Here is a 20851-nt window from a genome sequence, read left to right on the forward strand (position 1 = left end):
TTTCTTTGCTCACTTTTACCACCATCTTGTTCCTTATTTTCTGTGGTTATTTTGCTTTTTTGATTTCCAAGTTGATATTCTAATTTCAGTTTCTTATTATTCTTTGTAACGTTTGTTTTCTTTGAGTCCTTTAATGTCTTTCAACTTAATGCCATATAGGTTTTTTTAAATAAATCTTTTTTTTTTTGTATTCATTTGAGGCTTGCCTTTATTCAAAAAGATCACACATCGAGAATGTTTCGCCAGTTTCTTGCCGTAGTGTTTTTTACTATCATATGATGAATAAGTGCTTCAATGTAATTAGAATTAAGAGAGTTTATGGTGGAGATAACAATATAATTTTTATTATTTAATTTACAAAAATACCAAAATAAAATAAAGGTAATTATCAGCCAAGCAAGTAAAGCAATGATAAAAATTACAGTAAAGTGTTACAATTTGATGCTGAAGTCTTCCTATTAGCCATCATTTTTCTTTGAGAGAGAGAGAGAGAGAGAGAGAAAGAGTGTGTGTGTGTGTGTGTGTTTGTTCACAGCTTAAAGTAGCCACATGATAGATAGTAAGCCCAAACGGAACCAAATACTGAAAATATAATATGCTACCAATTCCTTAGTTTGGAAATATTTCAATAGCACGTTGGATTTATTCAACATGAAGAGCATCCTGCATTGTTCGTTTTTCAATTTTTGCCATAGCCATGCCAGGAACGACACGCTGTCCAGAAACAAAACTTTAACGCGTCAAAATAAACTCTTCCCGTTTCTTTTGAATAACTTTTTTCAATAATTTTCCGCTCTCTTTCTTTTCATATTTCCCCTGTAGCTTTATAAATGCGAAATCATCTTACTTTTTTCTTTCGTTCCTTTTTATTTTTACTGCAAGGGGATGGGGGTTCTTTTGCAATCAATTTACGCAAATGGGACAAAAAGAAATATCTCTCAGGAAATAAAAAATAAAAAATAAAAAGAAAATCCATACAGAAAAAAAAAGAAAAGAGAAAAAAACAACAGAGCAACAACAAAACCCCCTATTATAGAAATAAAATAAATGTTAGTAAGGGAATGCACATAGGCCGGGATTTAAATGATGATGAATATTCATCTTCCTGGAACTCCCTACAAAAAAGACAAAAAAAGAGTTGTTTTGCTAAGAAGTAGAAGTATGACCAGGTTCATCATAGGTATTTATGATATTTTGAAGAGTTTAGTGTACCTGTTGTATTTTTTGGCTTTTATTTCGTGGGGAAGTGGTGGGGATAACAAACAGGCATCGCTTATCTGTAGACAATTGTACCTTAAGAAAATGCTTGGCTGCGAATGCGAGGTACTCGAAATTCCAGGGATTTAAAAATAGCGAACCTGAAGATCTTTATTGAATACATACACAGAAGCACATTCTTGGTAATTACAATTAATTATACCAAACATCCTCAGCTGAAATTATGCTTTGGCATGGAACTTCATCCTGCGTGTACATTACATCCTGATTGCTTCCCCCTCCCAACGCATTAGGTCCTCATATATTACCTTAATCCCACAAAGTGAAAATTTAATCCTGAAAAGAATAAGCAAGGAGTTTAACAACCGAAAGAGTTCACTCCACCAATGAAACTCATGTTTTCAATCATGATGATGTAAATAATTCCCGATATCTTACAAAAATCCTTACCCGAAACCACCAAGGATTATCAATTGGCACCAGGTAGTCTAAAGTCACTTTTTGACTGGGTACAGATCCATAATTATTAGCAGATGTTTCTTGATAAAAATAACTAAAAATTCTTTGTAGAAAATTTGGGACACAGAAAACACGGTTGACAATGTCTATGCTTTCCATTTCATACATTGCCCCATTGCACTGGTATTAAACATTTACACCCTGCGTTTCGCGATGACACCCCTAAAAAAATTTCAAGAAAATTTTTTTGCTTGTAATAACAAAGCAATTTCAAGAGTAATTTATTTACAAACAACATACAAAATAAAGAGACCTTATTAAATACATCCGGATATGGTTCTTAAATCAACATCATCCAATAATATATCGGTGTATCAAGTCAGTGGGACGAATTTCTCAAGAGCTCTTCCTGACTGGATTGCCAAAAAGAGAAAGAAGTCTTTGAAGAATGATCTTGAATATCAACAACGGATTGAATTGATCCAGGATTTCGAATTCTCAGAAGCTTCCAACAAGATTAGAGTGACAAATGATGGGAAATATTGTATGGCCACAGGGGTATACAAGCCACAGATTCACGTATATGATTTTGAAAATCTTTCACTTAAATTTGATAGACATACCAACGCCGAAAATGTGGATTTTTTATTGATGGCCGATGACTGGACCAAATCGGTACATTTACAGAATGATCGTTCCATTGAGTTTCAAAATAAAGGAGGCTTGCACTACCGTACAAGAATCCCTCATTTTGGTCGTGGTTTGGCTTACGAAACCAATAGTTGTAACTTGTTTGTTGCCGCTAGTCAATCAGAATTGTTTCGTTTGAACTTGACCAAAGGGGTGTTCCTTAAACCATTTGATTTGGAAATCGAACAAGGAAAAGGGGCAAACTGCGTAGACATTAACCCGAAAAATTCTCTTCTATCGGTGGGGCTTGAAAAAAATATCGTGGAATTCTGGGATCCAAGAGCAAGATTTAGAGTAGCAAAATTGACGGTTGAAGATAATGGATTTTCGGATTTCGCTACGAATTTATTGGGGGTCACTGCCACTTCATTCAAGGATGATGGGCTTCATTTTGCATGCGGTACCTCTGACGGGAAATCATATATTTACGATTTAAGATCATCTAACCCAATCACCGTCAAGGACCAAGGGTACGGTTATGACATCAAGAAGCTAACATGGTTGAACAACAATAAGAACAACCAAGATGCCCAAGACTTGATCTTGTCTTCCGATAAGCGTATTGCCAAGATTTGGAACAGTGAAACTGGGAAACCTTATGCTTCGATGGAACCAAGTGTCGACATCAATGATATTGCGTATATTCCAGATAGTGGGATGTTCTTCATGGCCAACGAAGGGATACAAATGCACACTTATTATATTCCAAACTTGGGACCGGCACCACAATGGTGTTCATTCTTGGATAACTTGACCGAAGAAATGGAAGAAAAGCCAAGCGATACCATTTACTCTAATTACAAGTTTATTACTAAGGAAGAATTGAAGAAGTTGAATATTGCTCATCTTGTGGGTACCAAGGTCTTGAGATCCTACATGCATGGATACTTCATTAGTACCGAGTTGTATGATAAGGTTTCATTGATCGCCAACACCATGTCATACAAGGATATGAGAGATAGAGAAGTGAGACAACAAATGGCTAAACAAAGTGAATCGAGAATTAAAAGCTCGGGCGTTGCGTCATCCAAGATCAAGGTCAACAAGAACCTTATCGAAAAACTTTCAGAAAAGAAACATGGGGACAAGATGGTGGACTCGTTACTTGCCGATGATCGTTTCACGGATATGTTTGAGAATCCAGACTTCCAGATTGATGAGGATGCTCATGATTATAAACAATTGAACCCAGTTAAGGCACCTGGCGAAACAGATGATAGACCAAGAGCTTTGACTGCTGCCGAGGAATCAGATGAAGAAAGAATGAATAAGAACTATGAGAGAAGTGATGATGAATCAGCTAGCGAATCGGAAGGTGAAGAAGATTATAACGATAAAGATAAATCATCGGATACCTCTGATTCGGAACCTGAATCAGAAGACGAGGTTGCTAGAAAGATGAGAATTGCCGAAGAAAAAGCGGATGAAAAGGAAAGAAGAAGAGTTGAGAGATATAAAAAGAGTAAAGCAGAATCAGATAAGTTCCTTAAACAACTCGAAAATGCCAACAAATCTAACAAATCATTCAATATGTTATCTGCTGATAGCGGCAATGGAGATGCTAAGTCTGGCAGATCTTTCAAGTCGCTCACTTCAGAAATTAACAAGAACCAAAGAATATCCAAAGAACAAAGCTCCCATGAGCAAGTCAGAGTTCACCGCCATGGTAAAGGGGAGGTGGAGATCAGTTTTGTTCCACAATCTGCTAAAGAAAAGAAGCAACAAAAACAAAAGATCTTGGATGAAGAAGATTATGACGAAGAGAAAGACGGAAGACGGGAACAAAGATACGAGGGCCGTAGAAGAGTTTCAAAGAGAACTATTTTCGAATGAGTTTTATTTATTTATTTCTGCTGCAATGGGTATATTAATTAGTTTATCTTGAAATGTATATTAATAGAGTTTCGTTATTTTTTTTCTATTTTCTTGTAATTTTGTGCATCATTTTACATTTACAATCTATGTTTACAATCATAGTATATATTAATGAATGGTACAGGAAGCAGAAATAAAACCTATCAGAAAAAAGTTGTCCTTTTTGAGAATAAATGAAAAAACAAGAAGCAAATCAATTTCTGAAAGAAGGACAATCAATCAGTAAAAAGTTGAGACAAACATGAACAATAGAAATAATAATAAACCACGGGAAAATAAAATCATGAAAAGTTAATCGTTAATCAGGAAAAAAAGGGCAAAACAAAGATATTTTAACAGTCGAACGCTGGTAAATCAATTTAAAAGTTTCCCTAAAGCATCGACCAACGCGTCACATTCACTATTGAAATCTAAGTGACCAATATTTTGTACTTGGTATCTGATTCTGCTAACTCCATTATAGTTATCTTCTCTGGCAGAGATTCTAAAATTGAATTCCTTCATGTTGATTGCTTCAAAAACCTCTTGGAACTTGTTGCTATCGCCAATGGCATCTTGTTCCCTAATCTTGTGAAGCTCATTGGCATCACATCCCAATAGCACCTTAGCCGATTCATCAAACAAAGTAACCCAGATTTGTCCAGTATGGTCTAAAATAGAACAACTCAAAATATAACGGTGGTTTGGCTGTGGATGGTTCACGTCACATTTCTCACATCTCCAAGTGCCATCTGGTTGTTCAATGACTTTTCTATTACACCCTGTGCTAGAGCATGCTGGGTAACTGAAGTTTTCTGATTTGATGAAGTTGATGGTAGCCTTCAAGTTGAAGTAATCTGGCTTCTCATGAGTCCCCAATCCTTCATCTTGAACGTCTTTGATGGTTTTCCGATCATTGGTCACGTTTCCTTTAGTGCTTCCGACGTCTTGTTTAAGCGACTTGAAGTTTTCTTCTTGACCCTTAGTGTCGTACCAGCCTTTCAAAGCAAAAGCTTCAGGAACATCAGGGCTACCGGAGATTGTACCAGATTGGGTTAATGATAAACTTCTTCCTCCGAAATCTTGCACCCTAGCACCTTTGACCGCCACCACGCTATTGACAGGTAGAGCAAAATCAAGGGCCATTTTATTCCATAATCCCAAAGTAATCGAGAATTGGGATTGGTCGACAAGCACGACATCTCTTCTATCATATGGACGACCAGTAGATTTAGAGGTGATTTGGAAAGCAGGATTGACTTCTCTAAGAACCCCAACGACGTCAATAACGGAATTGACTTCCAAATCTTCAACTTTCGATAATGGAACGAAATTGTAGGTCAATTTTGGGACGTCACTATCGTCAAGACATTCTTCAATGACAGAATCTCTATCCAAACTCAATTCGTATGGATGTTTCAAAGTAGAAAATTGGGTTCTAGCAGGATTAATTCTTGCTTTTGAGACGTAAAACACTTTACCTTCTTGTAAAACATCGAAAAGTTGATCAGCTTGATCGTTAAAAGCAGTAGCCTTGATTTCATTAGTTTCGTCTAGGAAGTTCACATTGAACAATTTACCTTCACCCTTTTGGTTCGACCAAGTTCTCATTGGACTCTTGTAAGAGACTCTGGCTTTAATGGTCCACAAGTTCTGGTAAGGGGATAATTGGTCGATAGCAAACAAGTTTGGACGCTCAGGAGCTTTGCGAGTCTTAACCGGTTTTGTATCATGACGGGTGGCCGCTGGGATAGGTGGTGGGGATGCACTTTTAGCAGCAGCAGCAGAAGCATGAGATTGAGCATTCGAGGCATTACCAAGAAGCAGGGATTCAGTAGGGTGAAGTTTGAAATACTCATCCATGGTAGTAGTTTTATTCATACCAATTCTTGCATGGGCTGATTCAAGCACTTGGAATCCTCCAATGATAATGACATGTTTTGTCTTTTCTCCACTTCCCATCAATTCAATCCCATAAGGAGCAATTTTGATGATCGACAGTTTTTGAACACCATCGAAATTAAACCCATCGGAGGCCTTGCAAATACCATGACACGAGTATTCACCATCAGTAAGAATATATCTGAATCTTTGAGTGTGCTCATTACCAATGTTCTTAAGATTGGTGATTTGAAGAGCTAAGGAGTCTGGATAACTGCGTCCACAAAATACCTCCTTTAAAATACCTGGAATGACCCCGAATTCTGACATTTTTTCTTCTTTCCTGTTTATTGATGATATGATTATCGGTTGATATTCAGTTAAACTTGAAGTTGATGGTTTGCCACAATTGGAAAAAAAAGAAAACGCGTTGTTTTTTCCAGGAAAAAAAAAAAACGCGAAAAAAAGAATAGCTTCTTCCACGTGATCAAAAATTGCCTTTTTTCTCATCTTTAAGAATAAATGGTTCTTGATCTCATATGCTTATTTGTATTGCCCATTGACAAAAATATTTCCCAATAATCTAGGATAAATTATGAACGTATCTAATCTTACACCACAACCTCAGGAAACAGACTCCTCGAAAAATGAATTCAAAATATATCAAGACCGAGGACTTGCTAAGAATGTTAAATTGGTCCATGGGGTAAACCCAGTATTATTAGTGGAAAAAATCACTAGAGAGAAGATTCAAGACTCAATATATTGGAAATTAAATTGCTTTGGTATAAATATAATCGGATTCATTGAAAAGGCCTCAAGTTTGCAGCTTTTAGCGGGGACAAATATCTCTAATAATCCATCGCATTTCCAATGTCTTATTCTTAAGCTCTTGCAGATCCAACCCTCGGAAGAAGTGATCAGGGAATTCTTGGAGCAAAAATATTTCAAATACTTGACCTGTGTCGCATTATTTTACGTTAGACTATGCTACGATTCAAAAGAAGTGTACGAAGTGCTAGAACCATTCTATGAGGATTTTAGAAAAATTAGGATACGGGAAAACGCCTATTCCGAAGTGAAAGAGTACCATATTGATGAATTTGTAGATGATATGTTGCGGAAGGAAAGAGTGTGTGATCTTATTTTACCTAGACTAGTGGATCGATTAGTGTTGGAAGATAATGGGGATTTAGAACCAAGGAAGAGTATTTTCGAAAATAGTGAAAGTGAAGAGAGTGATGACGAAGTTGACGAAGATGAGTTGTAAAGTAAATTTCTGGGATTATATTATAGAGTTTTTATGTTGTACTATATTTTAGTTGGAATTAACGTAAATTTTGTATTTCTTACAGTCTGAAAGTTCCATTTTCTTTTTAATCATAACATCGTAACATTTAAAAAGGCCTATATCAAAGCTTATAAACTTTTCATTTTTTTATTCTGAGTCTACGTTCTCATCATCATTTTCTTGCTCTTGTTTGTGTTCCTGTTCTTTTTCCTGTTCTTGTTGTTGTTGAATTCTCTGTTTGTTAGTGAATTCCAATTCTTGAATTTTCTTTCTTGCACTCAATATCTGTTCCTGAACTTCTCCTAATGCGTTATTGATCCTGAATAGTTCTTCTTGTTCTAATTCATCACTGTATACTAACTCCGTAGTCTTTTTGGAGTTTAGTAAATGGCCTGGCTTGTTAGTCAATATCTTAAAGAAATCCTCTGTTGGTTCATTGAACATCAATTCATCGTATAGAACCGACTCCACCGTTCCATCTGGATTCACCACTCCTGAACCAGACCCTACAGGCACCGTACCTCCAGACTCCCCAACTTGGGGATTATAAGGATGTAGTTTCAAATGATGGTAAAACTGGACCGGTTTTTCATTTGATTCTGGTTGGAAAAAAATCTTGATGATCACTTCGAACTCCCCCCATCCGGTCTCAGTGATTTCAAACGGCGGGGATTCAATGGTTCTCAATGGGTTACGAATGGTATCATGGAGCTTGAATACCACTTTTTTGATCATGGATAAATCCTGCGATTTGGTGGGATCACGGACAAATACTGTCCAGGAATGTGTATGGTCAGAAGGAACTGACGAAGGTTTGTTGGTGGCATCGAATGGCGAGGCGGTATTCCCGTAGATTATTGGGCGGGAGATAGAAATATTCTAAGAGTCAAGGAATGTGAGTAATTAATGATCGATCAATAATATATTTGCGATTGAAAATTCAAATCAGCTAAAACTATGAAAGAACATGAAGATCCCAATTAGAACAGCTGATCAGACTTGAAATTAAAAACAAAAACAAAAACAAAAGCAAAAACAAAAACAAAAAGAATAGAATAGAACGAAATTAAAAAATAAACATACCTTTACTCTTTTGACGTGCGGAGCCATTGCAAATAATTATAATGCGCTGACCAAAGGAGCTGCTTAGTTTTTTCAAAATGCAAAAAAAAAAAAACACAAAAACTTTCTATAAATCTGTTCTTTTCAGATCCTAGAAAAATTAACAGAGATAAATCAGGTAAAAATGAACTGATCAGAGGCAGAAATATTACAAAATACCTATTGTTTATCAATTTTTCCCAATTTTTTGATATTTTGAAAACAAAATATAAAGAACACTTTACCCGGCAAACAATCGAGGAACTTCCACTATTCAAGGCAAGTGAGCTCCACTATTACTAGACAGATGATAATCAAACAATAAATAAGAAACCTCAAGGCTCCACGGTAAAAACAATTTTTTTTTTTACCATGTTCATTTCTGTTTCTTTTGTATGCTGTACACTATATTAAATTTATAATTGTGACTATTATTTATCACGAATCACAACAAAAATGCAAATTCGTGTACTGATAACCAAATTTTGAATTTTCAACAGAAAAATATATTTCTCACCCTATTAAGTATAATATAAAACTTTTTCTCTTGTTTTTGAGGGATATGACAGGGCAAAATGTGAAGGGACAACGAAACAAAAACCTAAATGATAACTAAAATTGAATGAAAAAGAATAATAGTCCGAAAGTCAAACCAGAAACGACCGGAAAAATGTGATTTATAATAGAAAACACGGAGAAAAAAAGAGAAGGAAAATAAAAGAACTGAAACTGATAAATTTAAAAAATAGAAATTTCATTCCACGGAGGAGAATAAACAGCTGCTAAGGCAAACAAACAACAACAAAAAATAATAAATAACAATAATGATGGAAAATCGTAACAATCATAGACAATACCAGGTTATACTTGGATGTTAATGGAGATCATTAGTCAAAAAGTGGCATAGGAAAATAATTCAAAATCAAGTAAAGAAAAAGCCTTTTGCGAATTCAACCATTAGAATACCATTTTTAGATTGTTATGCTTATAATAAATAAGTTGATGATATTATGGGAAAAAGGGGAAGATGGCATCAACTTCTCTGATGATTAGATTTGACTAGATTGATGTAGTTGAGGTTATTGAAACTGAGAGAGGGGTGGGGAGGAAGAATGGTAATATATGAGAACCTGTAGCTTTGAAGGAAAGAAAATAATGGGTCCGATACATAAAAGAAAAAAATGCACGAATATGATACAATAAGCCAGCAATTGTGTAGTTCAAAACGAACTAAATCAACAAATGCACTAAAAGTAAACCGAGTCCTCCAATAATTATGAATCCCTGGTTTAATTCCATAGCAAAATTGTCTATTGGATCCCATTCAATTCCGCTAATTAGGCTATGAACGCTTCTTTTTCCTACTTCGACATACTGTTCTGGATAAGAGGACTTAATTTTGTTAAAGTCATTGAGAAAATGAAACAAAGAACCAAAATTGATGGCCACAGGAGACTCAGAAATCATGGATGCATTTGGAAGAGATGAAATCACCATGCCCGTCAAGAGGATAGTGAACAATGTAGTGGAGATAACCGACTTGGTAATATTGAAAAAATCAAGAGAATGTAGATTATTACAAGAGGAGTTCTGAGACAACACATGGCAAGCAGCATTGTTGAGGGTAGAAAGAGAAGGTGAAGAGGAGTAATATGTCATCAATGGCGCTCTAGTAGCAGTCAAGGAGGTTTTCGTTGAAGCTCTTTGGAGGTCTGACTTTGTCATCACCAGCAGTGAATGGTTGGAGTTGGGCAAATATTTGAGAACAGGGGAAGAAAGGTTTGGGGATGATGATGTATATCTTATATAACTAAAGGAGTAAGTGGACATTATTTGTTTCTGATACGACGATGATGGGCGATGAGTTGGTCAAGTCAGATGTTTGTGACGGCAATTAATGGAATGATTGGCTGATCGGACAGGGAAAAAAAATGATGAGAGAGTGAGGATTGGGTTAAGAAGCTACTGCTCATAGAAAAGGAAAGAAGATAATGACCAGCACTGTAACAATTGTTTTCCTTTTTTAATTTGTTATAGAGGATGGATGAAAGAGTCAAATCAGGATTGTCAATATTTGACTGAGAGGGGAATGAAGTTGGGTTAACCTTTTGTTCCTTTTTTTTTTTCTTCTCTTTTTTTCTTTTTCTTGTTGTTATTTTTGTTTAGGGGGCGCAGGAGCCAATGCGAGATGCTTTGTGTACTTTCTATATATATATATGGATGGATGAATGGATGGATGGATGGATGGATATATATCGAGGGATCGTTATTGATACTTGGTTCAGTGTATGGTTTGATGGGAATGTGTAGGAACAATGTTTTAGGATGAGTGTGGAGTATTGATGGTGGTAACAATAATACCTTAGCTGACACCAACAATAACAATAATAATAATAGGAAATTAAGGGTGTGATAAGGAAGTTGAAAAACGAGGATTGTAATTTTTGTTTTTATGCCATACAGCTACAATAACAACAACAACAACAACAACAGTGGTCAAGGTGATGTCATCGTACAAAGAGCTATCCACTGCTTTTTGTAGCCACTACAGCCCAGAATAGCATTGTAGAAGGGTAAAGGCTCGCCACAAACGGTGTCAAACGCCTGCAAGTGTCGGTGGGTGGGTGTACATACCACGCTTTTTTATATAAATAGCCTTCCATGCACCCCCCTCCTCTCCACCACTCGGAGTGCTTTTAGCAAACGCATCATCACATGGGATCCACCACTGCGGGAAGATAACTTCATCTCGTGCACAGTCACGTGAAAATTACATCCTGATATTCCCAGGGTGGTCTATTATCATTTGACCGTCATAAGCCAAACAGATATTATTATTATTATTATTATGTATATATATATATATATAGTATTCCCTGATTCCTAGCAGCTAAACTGTAAAGGTACTGACTGTCCAACCACCTGTAAATCACACACTCTTCAACTTCTTTCATAGTGCAGTCCGATTCACTACAAACATCCTTACCCATCGTGGGTTTTTTCTTGACCCGACCCTTTTTTTTTCTCCCTCAAAAAATCTTGGGAATTGCAGTTCATAACATTGCAACAAGGGAGCCATCATCACCAGTAATCAGCCACTTGACATTGACATTCCTACTAATGTCTTCGGTAAATAAGTTACTCAAACAGGCAAAAAACCTCGTGTCAGATGATCCAGATAGCGCCATTGATATTCTTCAAGACGCCTTGAAAATCGATCCTTCCTCTACCAACGCCTATCTTTTACTTGGTAAGGCTTACATTATCAAGGATGAAGTTGCCAAAGCAGAAAAAACTTTAGCTAAATGTATTGAGATCGACGGAAACAACTTAATTGCTTGGAAAGGTTACTTTTCAATTGTGAAGAATCAGCCTTCAAATCTAGCAAAATTTATGGATGTCTGCGGCAAATATTCTAAAGTATTGGTCGATTGTAATGAAAGCGTTGTCGAGTTGACTAAACAAATAACATTATATTTCAAGAAAAATGACGATAATTCAAAAGAATTCAAATGCAAATATTATGAATATCTTATTCCTGGAACACAGCTAGCTGAAAACTGTGGATCACTAATCGTTAGACCCGAAGACGCTCTTGAAAGATTATTAACTTTGAAATTCGAAGCTCAGCTTGAAGAGATAAAGATCCAATCTGATAAAATCAGACTTAAAAATAACAAGGCTGCTACCGCTACAAAAATCCGTGAATTCAAACTAACGCTTTACAAAAAATCACAAGTGGAAAAACTTTATGAATTATTGATTAACGTCACCCACGACGATGAAAAAAGACAGAATCTTGAAGAAGATTTATTGAAATATAAGTATGAAGTGTTGTCAACTATTGAGGAGGAAAAGGAGCCTGCTTTAAAAGATCAATACAAGAATCAAGTGCTTGATATGGTCAACGGTATGATTGTCGTTAATCATCCATCCAAATTTGCTTGGAATTTGTATTTTGATTTGAACGATTTCATCAATATTTCCGACATTGACATAGATAATATTATAAACTATATCAAACGATTCAATGGTCATGGGTTGGCAAATATAATCTACGCTTACATGGCATCTGAAATTTCAACTTTTGATAAACAAGTGTTTTTAAAGGTTAAAGATGAAATTCTGAAGAAAGATAACAATAAACGGAATCACAAAAATAAATCCAGAAAAAACAACACAAAACTGAAAGTCGTTGATGATGAAGAGCAGTCTGATATCAGGGAAAGTGACACTACCACCGAAGAGTTACAAAAGGCTAATCTTATTGAAGATTCGACCAATGATCAAACATTATCCGAGGAAGAAGTTTTATCAATCATGGTAAACGGCTATCAGTCTGGCAAAAAATCAAAAAATAGTGGGAAAGATAGTCTTTTTGCCCACAGAATCCTTACTTCGTATTATCTTCATTTGCAAGAATACGAAAGTGCATTGAATATTTGTAAAACTGGAATTGATTTATTGGTAAAGCTCAAGAAAGTTGTAGGTTTTGATCTACCAAATTCAAAACAATTCTTTATTGTCAAGTTGGCCACTATATATACCTATTATGAGGCTCCCAAAAATTTTCCAGCGGCTTTGAGATTGTATGATTCTATTTTGGATTCATTTCCAGATAACTCAGATGCAAAGGTGGGTAAAGGTTTAGTTTATTCCCAAGAAGGCAAGTTAGAAGATGCAAAAGAATTGATAAGTGATGTTTTAGCGGAATACCCAGACAACAATAATGCATTACTAGAGTTGTCTTGGTGTAAAATACAGCTTCATGAATTAGAAGAAGGTAGGGAAGGGTTGCTTAAGGGGTTTGAAAATATTAAGGGTTCAGATCTAAGGTCTTTTGATAGGCGGTCGACTATTTTATGGAGGTTGGCCCAAAGTTATATATTTGAGGCTGAATCGGTTGAAGATGAAAATGTTATCACAGATTTAGTTCAGAAATCATATGACTATTTACTCCGTTCCTTGAAAACCAACAAGAATAATGCTGCTTCGTATACTTCCTTAGGTTTAATTTACAAGAATTATTATGATGATGAAAACAGGGCTCTCAAATGTTTCTATAAGGCATTTGATCTTGATGTGGGAGAAATCGTGTCAGCAAGATTCTTAGTTGAGGATTTTGTTGCCAAATCAGATTGGGAGTTGGCTGAAGTGCTATGTGAAAGGTTAGTGTCGTCAGAGAAAGTAAGACGTATGCTTCCAAAGGAGAATGTTGACAAATCTTGGCCATATAGAGTGCTTGGAGTTGCAGCTTTGGAAACCCAAAAAGGCGAAAAAGCAGTGGAATGGTTTCAATCAGCGATTAGATTAGCTGGTAATGACGACGTGGAATCATGGGTTGGTTTGGGAGAAACCTACCTTGCGTTTGGTAGACTTGAATCAGCAATCAAGGTTTTCAATAGAGCGATTTTTATTGATGAAACCCACTGGCATGCCAAGTATTTACTAGGTGTCAGTCAGCATCTTATTAAGGAGTACGAGGCTAGTATTAGTACCTTGGAGTCAATCTTGGAAGAAAGACCAGAAGAAGAATGTGTTATTATTGCTTTGTATGAAGCGTTGATCTCCTTGGCAAACCATTACATTGATGGTGGATTTTATGGTAGAGCCGTGGGCTCTAGTTGTAAAGCCATAGATTTCTTGGTTACTGCAAGTGCTAAGACTATCAGATCTCACAAACTTTGGAAATCAACAACTGACGTTATTAGGTTATTTTTAACTGTTCAATCTAAGATTGAACAGTTTCCATATAACAAAGTGATTCTGATTATAAAAAAGCTTTATGAAGATGTTGAGAGTGATAATCCAGATTCTGATAAATCTGAAGAGGATGAGTTACTTGGGAAAATCAGCGTCATCGATAAAGTCACGATCGATTATATTGATGAACTTTCATTATCCGAGAATATTGTGGAATTATTGAACTGTTTATTGGTTATGACTGCAAAATGTTCAATTTTGTCTCTTCAGAAGAAAACTGCCAAAATTGTTAGAGCCACAAATTGGTATAATTTAGGTCTTGCCCAATTAGAGTCATTCATTCAAACAGGTAGAACACAGTACCGTGATGCAGCTATCGACTCCTTGAAGAGATCTATTCAATTAGAATCTAGCAATGCCAACTACTGGGTTTCCTTAGGGGTGGTTATGGTTTCTGTCAACCCAAGAATTTCTCAGCACTGCTTTATTAAGGCTTCTGCGCTTGATCCTAAGAATGGTGAGATTTGGAATAATTTGGCTGTTTTGTACTTGAGATATGGGGACTTGGAGTTAGCTCAACAAACCTTTGTCAAGGCTCAAAGCATCGCTCCTGACCTTGCACATTCATGGATTGGTGATGCCTTGATGGCCACAGAATCTGGTGATAATGAAACCGCGTCTAAATTATTCACCCATGCCTTGGTTTTGTCTAATGGACGCTCTCCAATTGCTCAGTTGATGTATGGTATGTCTGTTTGTAGTAACAGAATTGGTGCTAATGATGATAAGATGGATATTCAAGCTGCTCAGGAATTGACAATGGCAAGTTTCACCATGAGCAGGTTTTTAAAACAGAAACCGAACGATCAGGTCGGTTTAGAGATTGCCTGTGATATCGCTGAGAGAATTGGGGATTATGAATATGGTGAACAATTAGCAGCTAAGTTATGTGATATGTTAGAAGCAAAATATGAAGAGAATGAGAGCGAATCGGTATTGATGCAGTATGCCCAAGCGAAGACTCAATTGGCGAGACTCAATTTGGGGAATGGCAACTATGAAGGTTGTATTGATAATGCTCAATTTACGTTAGATATCCTTGGAGGCGATGAGGATAACGAGGAAGAGAATGATGATGAAAAATCACCAGAAGTTACAAAATGCGTTCTATCATCAAGAACTGTTCTTGGATTGGCTTATTATTCCTTGGACGAGTTTGGTCAATCCATTGAGGAATTCAAGAAAATATTAAGGCATTCTGGTGGAGAAACTAGCTTTATCATTTTAATTGCACAAGCGTTATATAACTACGATGATCCAGAAACTAAGCAGGCTGCTCTTGATGAATTATTTGAGTCCATCACTCAAAAAGGCACTTCATTGGTCACTTTGTTCATATTGGCATCCATTGCTCTTATTGAAAAGGATGAACAAATAATGTTGGTAATCAAGGAAGAGCTTGAAGGCTTGTCGCTAGATTACTTATCAAGTGATTGCTTTCATAGAGTCCCATTATTGATCAATCTTATTTCCAAAAGATTGGGTCTTGAATCCAAGGAAATCACGCAATGGCAGCGCCATGCAACATATTTCCCAAATGATTACTTGGTTTGGAGGCATTTGGATAGCAAAATTGCTGCGAAGATTGGAGAAAGTGGTCAATCTAGCGTCGATACCAATGAATTATCAAATTTGTATGCCGAAACCGGCCAATTGAGATTAATTCAAAGAAGTTTGATTCTCAATCCTGGGAATGCTCATTCGTACAAAGCTTTGGCTGAGATACCACAGCAATGATTTAAGTATATAGGAGATAGATAAATGATTTGATGATGCAGAGAATGATTGTGTAGTCTTTTTTTTTTTTTTTTTTTCTTAAGTTTTGAACAAAAATATGATTTAATAATGTTGGTTAGCCAATTTTGCGATAACTTACGGGACGAGTCTGTTGATGAACTATCACTTTTTTGCTTATTTCTTCCATTTATTGAGGAGTTTTGAGCAATACGATGTTGCTACATTTTTCCATGTAAAAAAGATTCTTTTTCGTTACTAATATTGCTGCTTCCTTATAGATCAAGATTCCCTTAATAATAAGAAATTTTTTCCTCTTGATTTGTATTTTGCTGAAAAGATAAATCCCTACTAGGAATATGCTAGCGAGAGATTATTAATCATATGCGCACGTTGGCGTGTGCGTATAGTATTTTTCGATGAGATGCAGCAAGGCCCAAAAACATTTTATTTTTTTTTTTTTTTTTTTTTTAAATATATTTATGAGCTCATCCCGCTGTTCTTCTTCTATCTTTGTACTTTCACATATAAAGAAAGATATCCAAGTATAAAAAGAAACAGAAAGAAAATGCCTTCTTTTAAGAGCTCAACCATGGATACGTTGGTTTGTCCAACTGATGAGATCTACACTTTCATTCCTGATAAATTTCATCCGACAGCCTCATCTAATAAGGGGCTAGACACCAAAAGTGGCGACGCTGATTCTACTACAGATAAGGCTCCTCTTAGTTCTAATTCTGTTTCAGATTTAATCCAGCCACTTGTCTACTCGAGGACTCAAATATCTACTGAGTCAAGAGAGAATTTACTCTATCATATCTTCCTTCATCTGTCTCTCAATAAGAGCAACTCCGGGGAAATCACAGAAACCGACATTGACGTATTGCTAAAGTGTCTCAAAGAACAACCTTTTGGTACTGAGGGGTTTTTCACTTTCAAGTCCTTGGTGGCCATTTGTATCTCATATATGGAAGACTATGGATCGCCCATCTTTTCTGCATTATCGGAGTTTATTAAAAAAAATATAAAAGATGTCGAAAACGTTCCAGCAACAATACGATCATATCTCATCATTGGTTACTTCACCATGTTCCTTGCCTTGAATGAAGGATCACATGTTTCTGGAATAGAAGAAGAGATTGGATACTGGCTTTCTAATTTGGATGAAGCTTCCACTAACTTAACCAATGATGCAGAAGAAGCAAAAGTCATGGTGGGGATTATTAATGGGATTGGTATCTTAGTGTCCTTGGTAAATGATTTTGTTGAAAGAAACGAAGTTATCGAGGATTTGATCCCAAGTCTCATATTTTATTTGAGTGATGAGAGCCCAAGAATTTCCATCCCTGCCGGGGCTTTGGTTGCTCAATGTTATCAATCATATACTTTCGATGATAGTCATAATGATGAAGATGGTGACGCAGATGAGGATGTTCCATATTTTGATAATGATGAGATAATAGACATTTTGGCAGAAAAGACTAAGTACTCGTCCAAAAAGATTTCCAAAGAAGATAAGAAGCAACTTCACGTTGCTTTCAGAGACATGCTCAAAACTGTGACCAATAACGTTTCACAGAACGCCAGGGATGACTTCAAAATCTCTGAAGAATCCGAACCTTTATTGGCGGAGATATATCTTACTCGTCCATATTCGAAATTGCAAATTAGAATGAAAGATTGGGGTTTCATTAGTAGATTGGATCATATGAGATGGGCGTTTGGTAGTGGTTTAGGATCTGCAGTGTTAGCCAATGATAGTGAACTTTTGAGTATGTTCAGGCAGAAAAAGACTTCGTCTTCCAGTAATGCCAAATTTGACGTGGATGATTCTATTAGTGAGCTCCCGGTTAAAATCAAGAATTTGGAGGTTAGTACAGACCAAAAAAAGAGAGACATTGCCATAAATAAGGCAAGATTCAAGAAGACGCAAAGTCAAAATGAGTACTGATATCGACTTTTTCTTGTTTAATTTTCCTGTTTGGCTGTTTGCTATTTTATATTTTTTTTTCTTTCTGATTTGTTTTGTTGGTGTTGTTGACATGATGCGCCTTTCTTCCTTTGGTTCATTTTTATATTGTATTTTTTTTCATGTTTGGAAAAAAAAAAAAAAGTTTCTTTTTTTTGTTTAAAATCTGGCCTTTAATAGTTTCCAATTTTCAATTATTACTAATATTATTATTATTCATTGCTTCACAACGTTCAAGTGACTGTAGCAAGATTTCGCCGCAATTGGCGGATAGATGCTGAAGGAGTTTTTGCTCTCATCAAAGCCAGACTTTTTTATGCGTATCAGAAACTATGATACATGCGGAAGATCGATGCTTCATTATTTTTATTTTGTTGATGGGTGTTGAATTTTGAGAGGAAAATGATTGAGAATACATGAATAAGGAGTATATTGGTACACATATTAAATTGAAATAACTCAAACAGTTTCATTAGACTGCCAGATCGGAAACAGTATCATAAAATCCAAGTGAAAAGAGTAAGGCTTTCATGATTGTTCTGATTGTTCTGATCAATGCTGCAAATCGGACCTTTATTAATTAATTAGACTGCTGCTCTATCATGAAGAACTGTTAAAATGTTCGCAAATGATTCTTTGAAGTTAGTCCGAAGTACCACTGTTTATCTCTATGAAAGTACCGCCTGACTTTTGATAAATCAATCAATACACGCCCCATAATATAAATACATTAAAAAAAAAAGAGAAAGAATCATACAAAGTTCTAGAGTGATAATAATACAAAGTAACAGAAATATCTTTTGAATAGCTGATTATTTAATCGAAAGGCCATGAATAAGTAAAAAATAACTGTGAAGTCTGAAGACGTTAACAGTCTATAACGATGATTACAGGTAATGATAATGAAGTAGCGTGCAATGTTCCTTAATATTATTAACATACAGAAAGTGCATGATAATAAATATTAGAAGCAACGATGTTGATGTGGATCACTTGAAATATAACGTGCCGTGTGCAATAATATTCCCTGTTGCTTCAATATGCGCTTGCGATATAATGTTTACGAAGAGGGTGGGTAAACTGAATTTTCTAGGCTTCCTGGATAATTACTACTGGAGAGCATTCTGATATAATGGTGTTCAAATCGTAGTTTTTTTTTTTCTGTTTCTGCTCTGGCTTGAAATAAGTTGGTACTAGTATTGTTGTATGGAAACTCAGATTCTACGAATATATTTGGATATTCTTTTCAGTTGTAGGCACCCACTGCTAGACAGATTCAGAAAATTTACTGGATGGTAAATGGACAGCAGGTTTGGAGTATCGCAATAGTAATCAATCAACAGGATGTAAATGAGGAGGAGGAGGATGGAGGACTGTTTTCCAATGAATCGGGTAATCTGGGAGAACGCATTATTATTACCATGCTAGAGTGGTATGATATATCTATCGCCATCTTCACCAAAAATGTCTAATAATGAGAGGAGATTAAGAGAAAGGCTCATGCAATATAAGATAGAAATATGTAAACAAGCTATGCCCATAATTATTCAACACGTCATGAAAAATGTCAACAAACAATTGGAGCCAAAAATCAAAGAAGTTTACTTTGCACACCAAAAAAAGAAGAAGCTTGCCTAACAATAAAAAGAAAGACTGATAGAAGCTGAAGAAAGGAATGCCACTAAGAGGGATGGTTTCAACTCATTCAAGTTCAAATTTGAGCTTGATTTAATGTCGTCATATCTTTGCAGGATTTACTTTCGCTTCACCAAGCAACAAATCTATACATTGATTGCCCAACTTAAAATAACCAAAGAAGTGTGCAAAGAGCTCGGCGTCAGATCTTCTCCTTTGCAGGCATTCTTATGCCTATTAGCTCGACTCGCGGCACCATGTAGACCAGCTAATATCAATATCCTCCTTGGTATTGATATCGACGGAATTAGAAATGATGCTATAAAGCTTTCCAAATATTTGTTTCGTCAATTTGGATACCTCCTGAAAGTAGGGCATTATCTGGTGTCCAAGCAAAGAATCCAAGACGTCTTGAAAGTATCCAGAGACAGTCAACCATACATCCGTACATTATATGGGTTCGTAGATGAAACCTTATTGCTTACCGGTGTTCCAAAGAATAACCCCACCGTTAATTATGAAAAATCCACAGGCCTCAAGTACCAAGTGTTGGCTGACATGAAAGGCTTTGTCCTTTCCCTAGAAGGCCCAGCCAGTGGTAATACTTTAGTTTTACCTGGTGTCCAAAATTGCTGAAAGGTTTCAAAGTTGTTTCGAGAATTGCGCAATTTTTTGTGATAGTGCTTATGAACAAAATGAAGTTTTGCTTAAAACTTTTACAAGTATAGAGATAACAAGAGTCGATGAGTTTACAACTGTCGAACCTCACCTTGTCCCGGGGGTGCAAGCTGCAATGAAAGCCAGAAACTATCGACTCCATCAGTTGCGAACTGCCAATTGAAAATGAAGCTTGTTTAGTTGAAAATATGTGTATACTATATTGCTGTAAGCAAACTCTTGCGTAAAGATAAGGACAATGGCTTGAAACAATAAAATAACTCCACAAACTTTATCAATTAAAAACTGAGAAGCTGGCGAGTAAGTGGATCAAGCTTTTCATTAATCCCATCTACCTGGTTACTAAGGTCGCTAAACTTACTATCGGAGTTTGAGGAAACTTTAGCCATTTAATCTTTAGTAACGTCATTATTTTTGAGTGTGAATTGACCAGTATTTTCCCCAAGTTTCAATAATTTTCAGCAGGTCTGCCTGGCCTGCTCACGGAGAGAATCCATGTTAATATGGGTGTGCATCTGTTTAATAATCACTCACCGATGCCTTAAAGAGGTGGAGAAAATGAGTCTTGTCTTTGTAAG

The 20851-nt window shown here is 36.2% G+C and overlaps 8 protein-coding genes across 8 annotated transcripts; 5 read left to right on the forward strand and 3 right to left on the reverse strand. All coding sequences in view use genetic code 12, as the record gives it.

Annotated features, from left to right (window-relative positions):
- Positions 1-2010: 2010 nt before the first annotated feature.
- On the forward strand, positions 2011-4200 carry ENP2 (ribosome biosynthesis protein ENP2; the record flags this gene model as incomplete). The annotated part of the gene is made up of 1 exon (XM_064999853.1): positions 2011-4200. The coding sequence occupies one exon, from the start codon at positions 2011-2013 to the stop codon at positions 4198-4200; it is 2190 nt and encodes a 729-aa protein (XP_064855925.1).
- A 396-nt stretch (positions 4201-4596) lies between these two features.
- RFA1 (replication factor A subunit protein RFA1) lies at positions 4597-6432 on the reverse strand (the record flags this gene model as incomplete). Its single annotated transcript, XM_064999854.1, has 1 exon — positions 4597-6432. The coding sequence occupies one exon, from the start codon at positions 6430-6432 to the stop codon at positions 4597-4599; it is 1836 nt and encodes a 611-aa protein (XP_064855926.1).
- A 265-nt stretch (positions 6433-6697) lies between these two features.
- Positions 6698-7372, forward strand: PRP38 (U4/U6-U5 snRNP complex subunit PRP38; the record flags this gene model as incomplete). Its single annotated transcript, XM_064999855.1, has 1 exon — positions 6698-7372. The coding sequence occupies one exon, from the start codon at positions 6698-6700 to the stop codon at positions 7370-7372; it is 675 nt and encodes a 224-aa protein (XP_064855927.1).
- A 168-nt stretch (positions 7373-7540) lies between these two features.
- YAF9 (YEATS domain-containing protein YAF9) lies at positions 7541-8503 on the reverse strand (the record flags this gene model as incomplete). The annotated part of the gene is made up of 2 exons (XM_064999856.1): positions 7541-8272; positions 8477-8503. 2 exons carry the CDS (start codon positions 8501-8503, stop codon positions 7541-7543), a joined length of 759 nt encoding a protein of 252 aa, XP_064855928.1.
- A 1221-nt stretch (positions 8504-9724) lies between these two features.
- On the reverse strand, positions 9725-10324 carry DASC09_062730 (uncharacterized protein; the record flags this gene model as incomplete). Its single annotated transcript, XM_064999857.1, has 1 exon — positions 9725-10324. The coding sequence occupies one exon, from the start codon at positions 10322-10324 to the stop codon at positions 9725-9727; it is 600 nt and encodes a 199-aa protein (XP_064855929.1).
- Positions 10325-11614: 1290 nt separating this feature from the next.
- On the forward strand, positions 11615-15994 carry SKI3 (SKI complex subunit tetratricopeptide repeat protein SKI3; the record flags this gene model as incomplete). Its single annotated transcript, XM_064999858.1, has 1 exon — positions 11615-15994. One exon carries the CDS (start codon positions 11615-11617, stop codon positions 15992-15994), a length of 4380 nt encoding a protein of 1459 aa, XP_064855930.1.
- A 565-nt stretch (positions 15995-16559) lies between these two features.
- DASC09_062750 (uncharacterized protein) lies at positions 16560-17942 on the forward strand (the record flags this gene model as incomplete). Its single annotated transcript, XM_064999859.1, has 1 exon — positions 16560-17942. One exon carries the CDS (start codon positions 16560-16562, stop codon positions 17940-17942), a length of 1383 nt encoding a protein of 460 aa, XP_064855931.1.
- Positions 17943-19691: 1749 nt separating this feature from the next.
- DASC09_062760 (uncharacterized protein) lies at positions 19692-20231 on the forward strand (the record flags this gene model as incomplete). The annotated part of the gene is made up of 1 exon (XM_064999860.1): positions 19692-20231. The coding sequence occupies one exon, from the start codon at positions 19692-19694 to the stop codon at positions 20229-20231; it is 540 nt and encodes a 179-aa protein (XP_064855932.1).
- Between the last annotated feature and the right edge of the window lie 620 nt (positions 20232-20851).

The sequence above is a fragment of the Saccharomycopsis crataegensis genome, assembly GCF_037102585.1.
Source record: "Saccharomycopsis crataegensis DNA, jcf7180000000098, whole genome shotgun sequence".
In the NCBI taxonomy this organism is placed as follows: Eukaryota; Fungi; Ascomycota; class Saccharomycetes; order Ascoideales; family Saccharomycopsidaceae; genus Saccharomycopsis; species Saccharomycopsis crataegensis.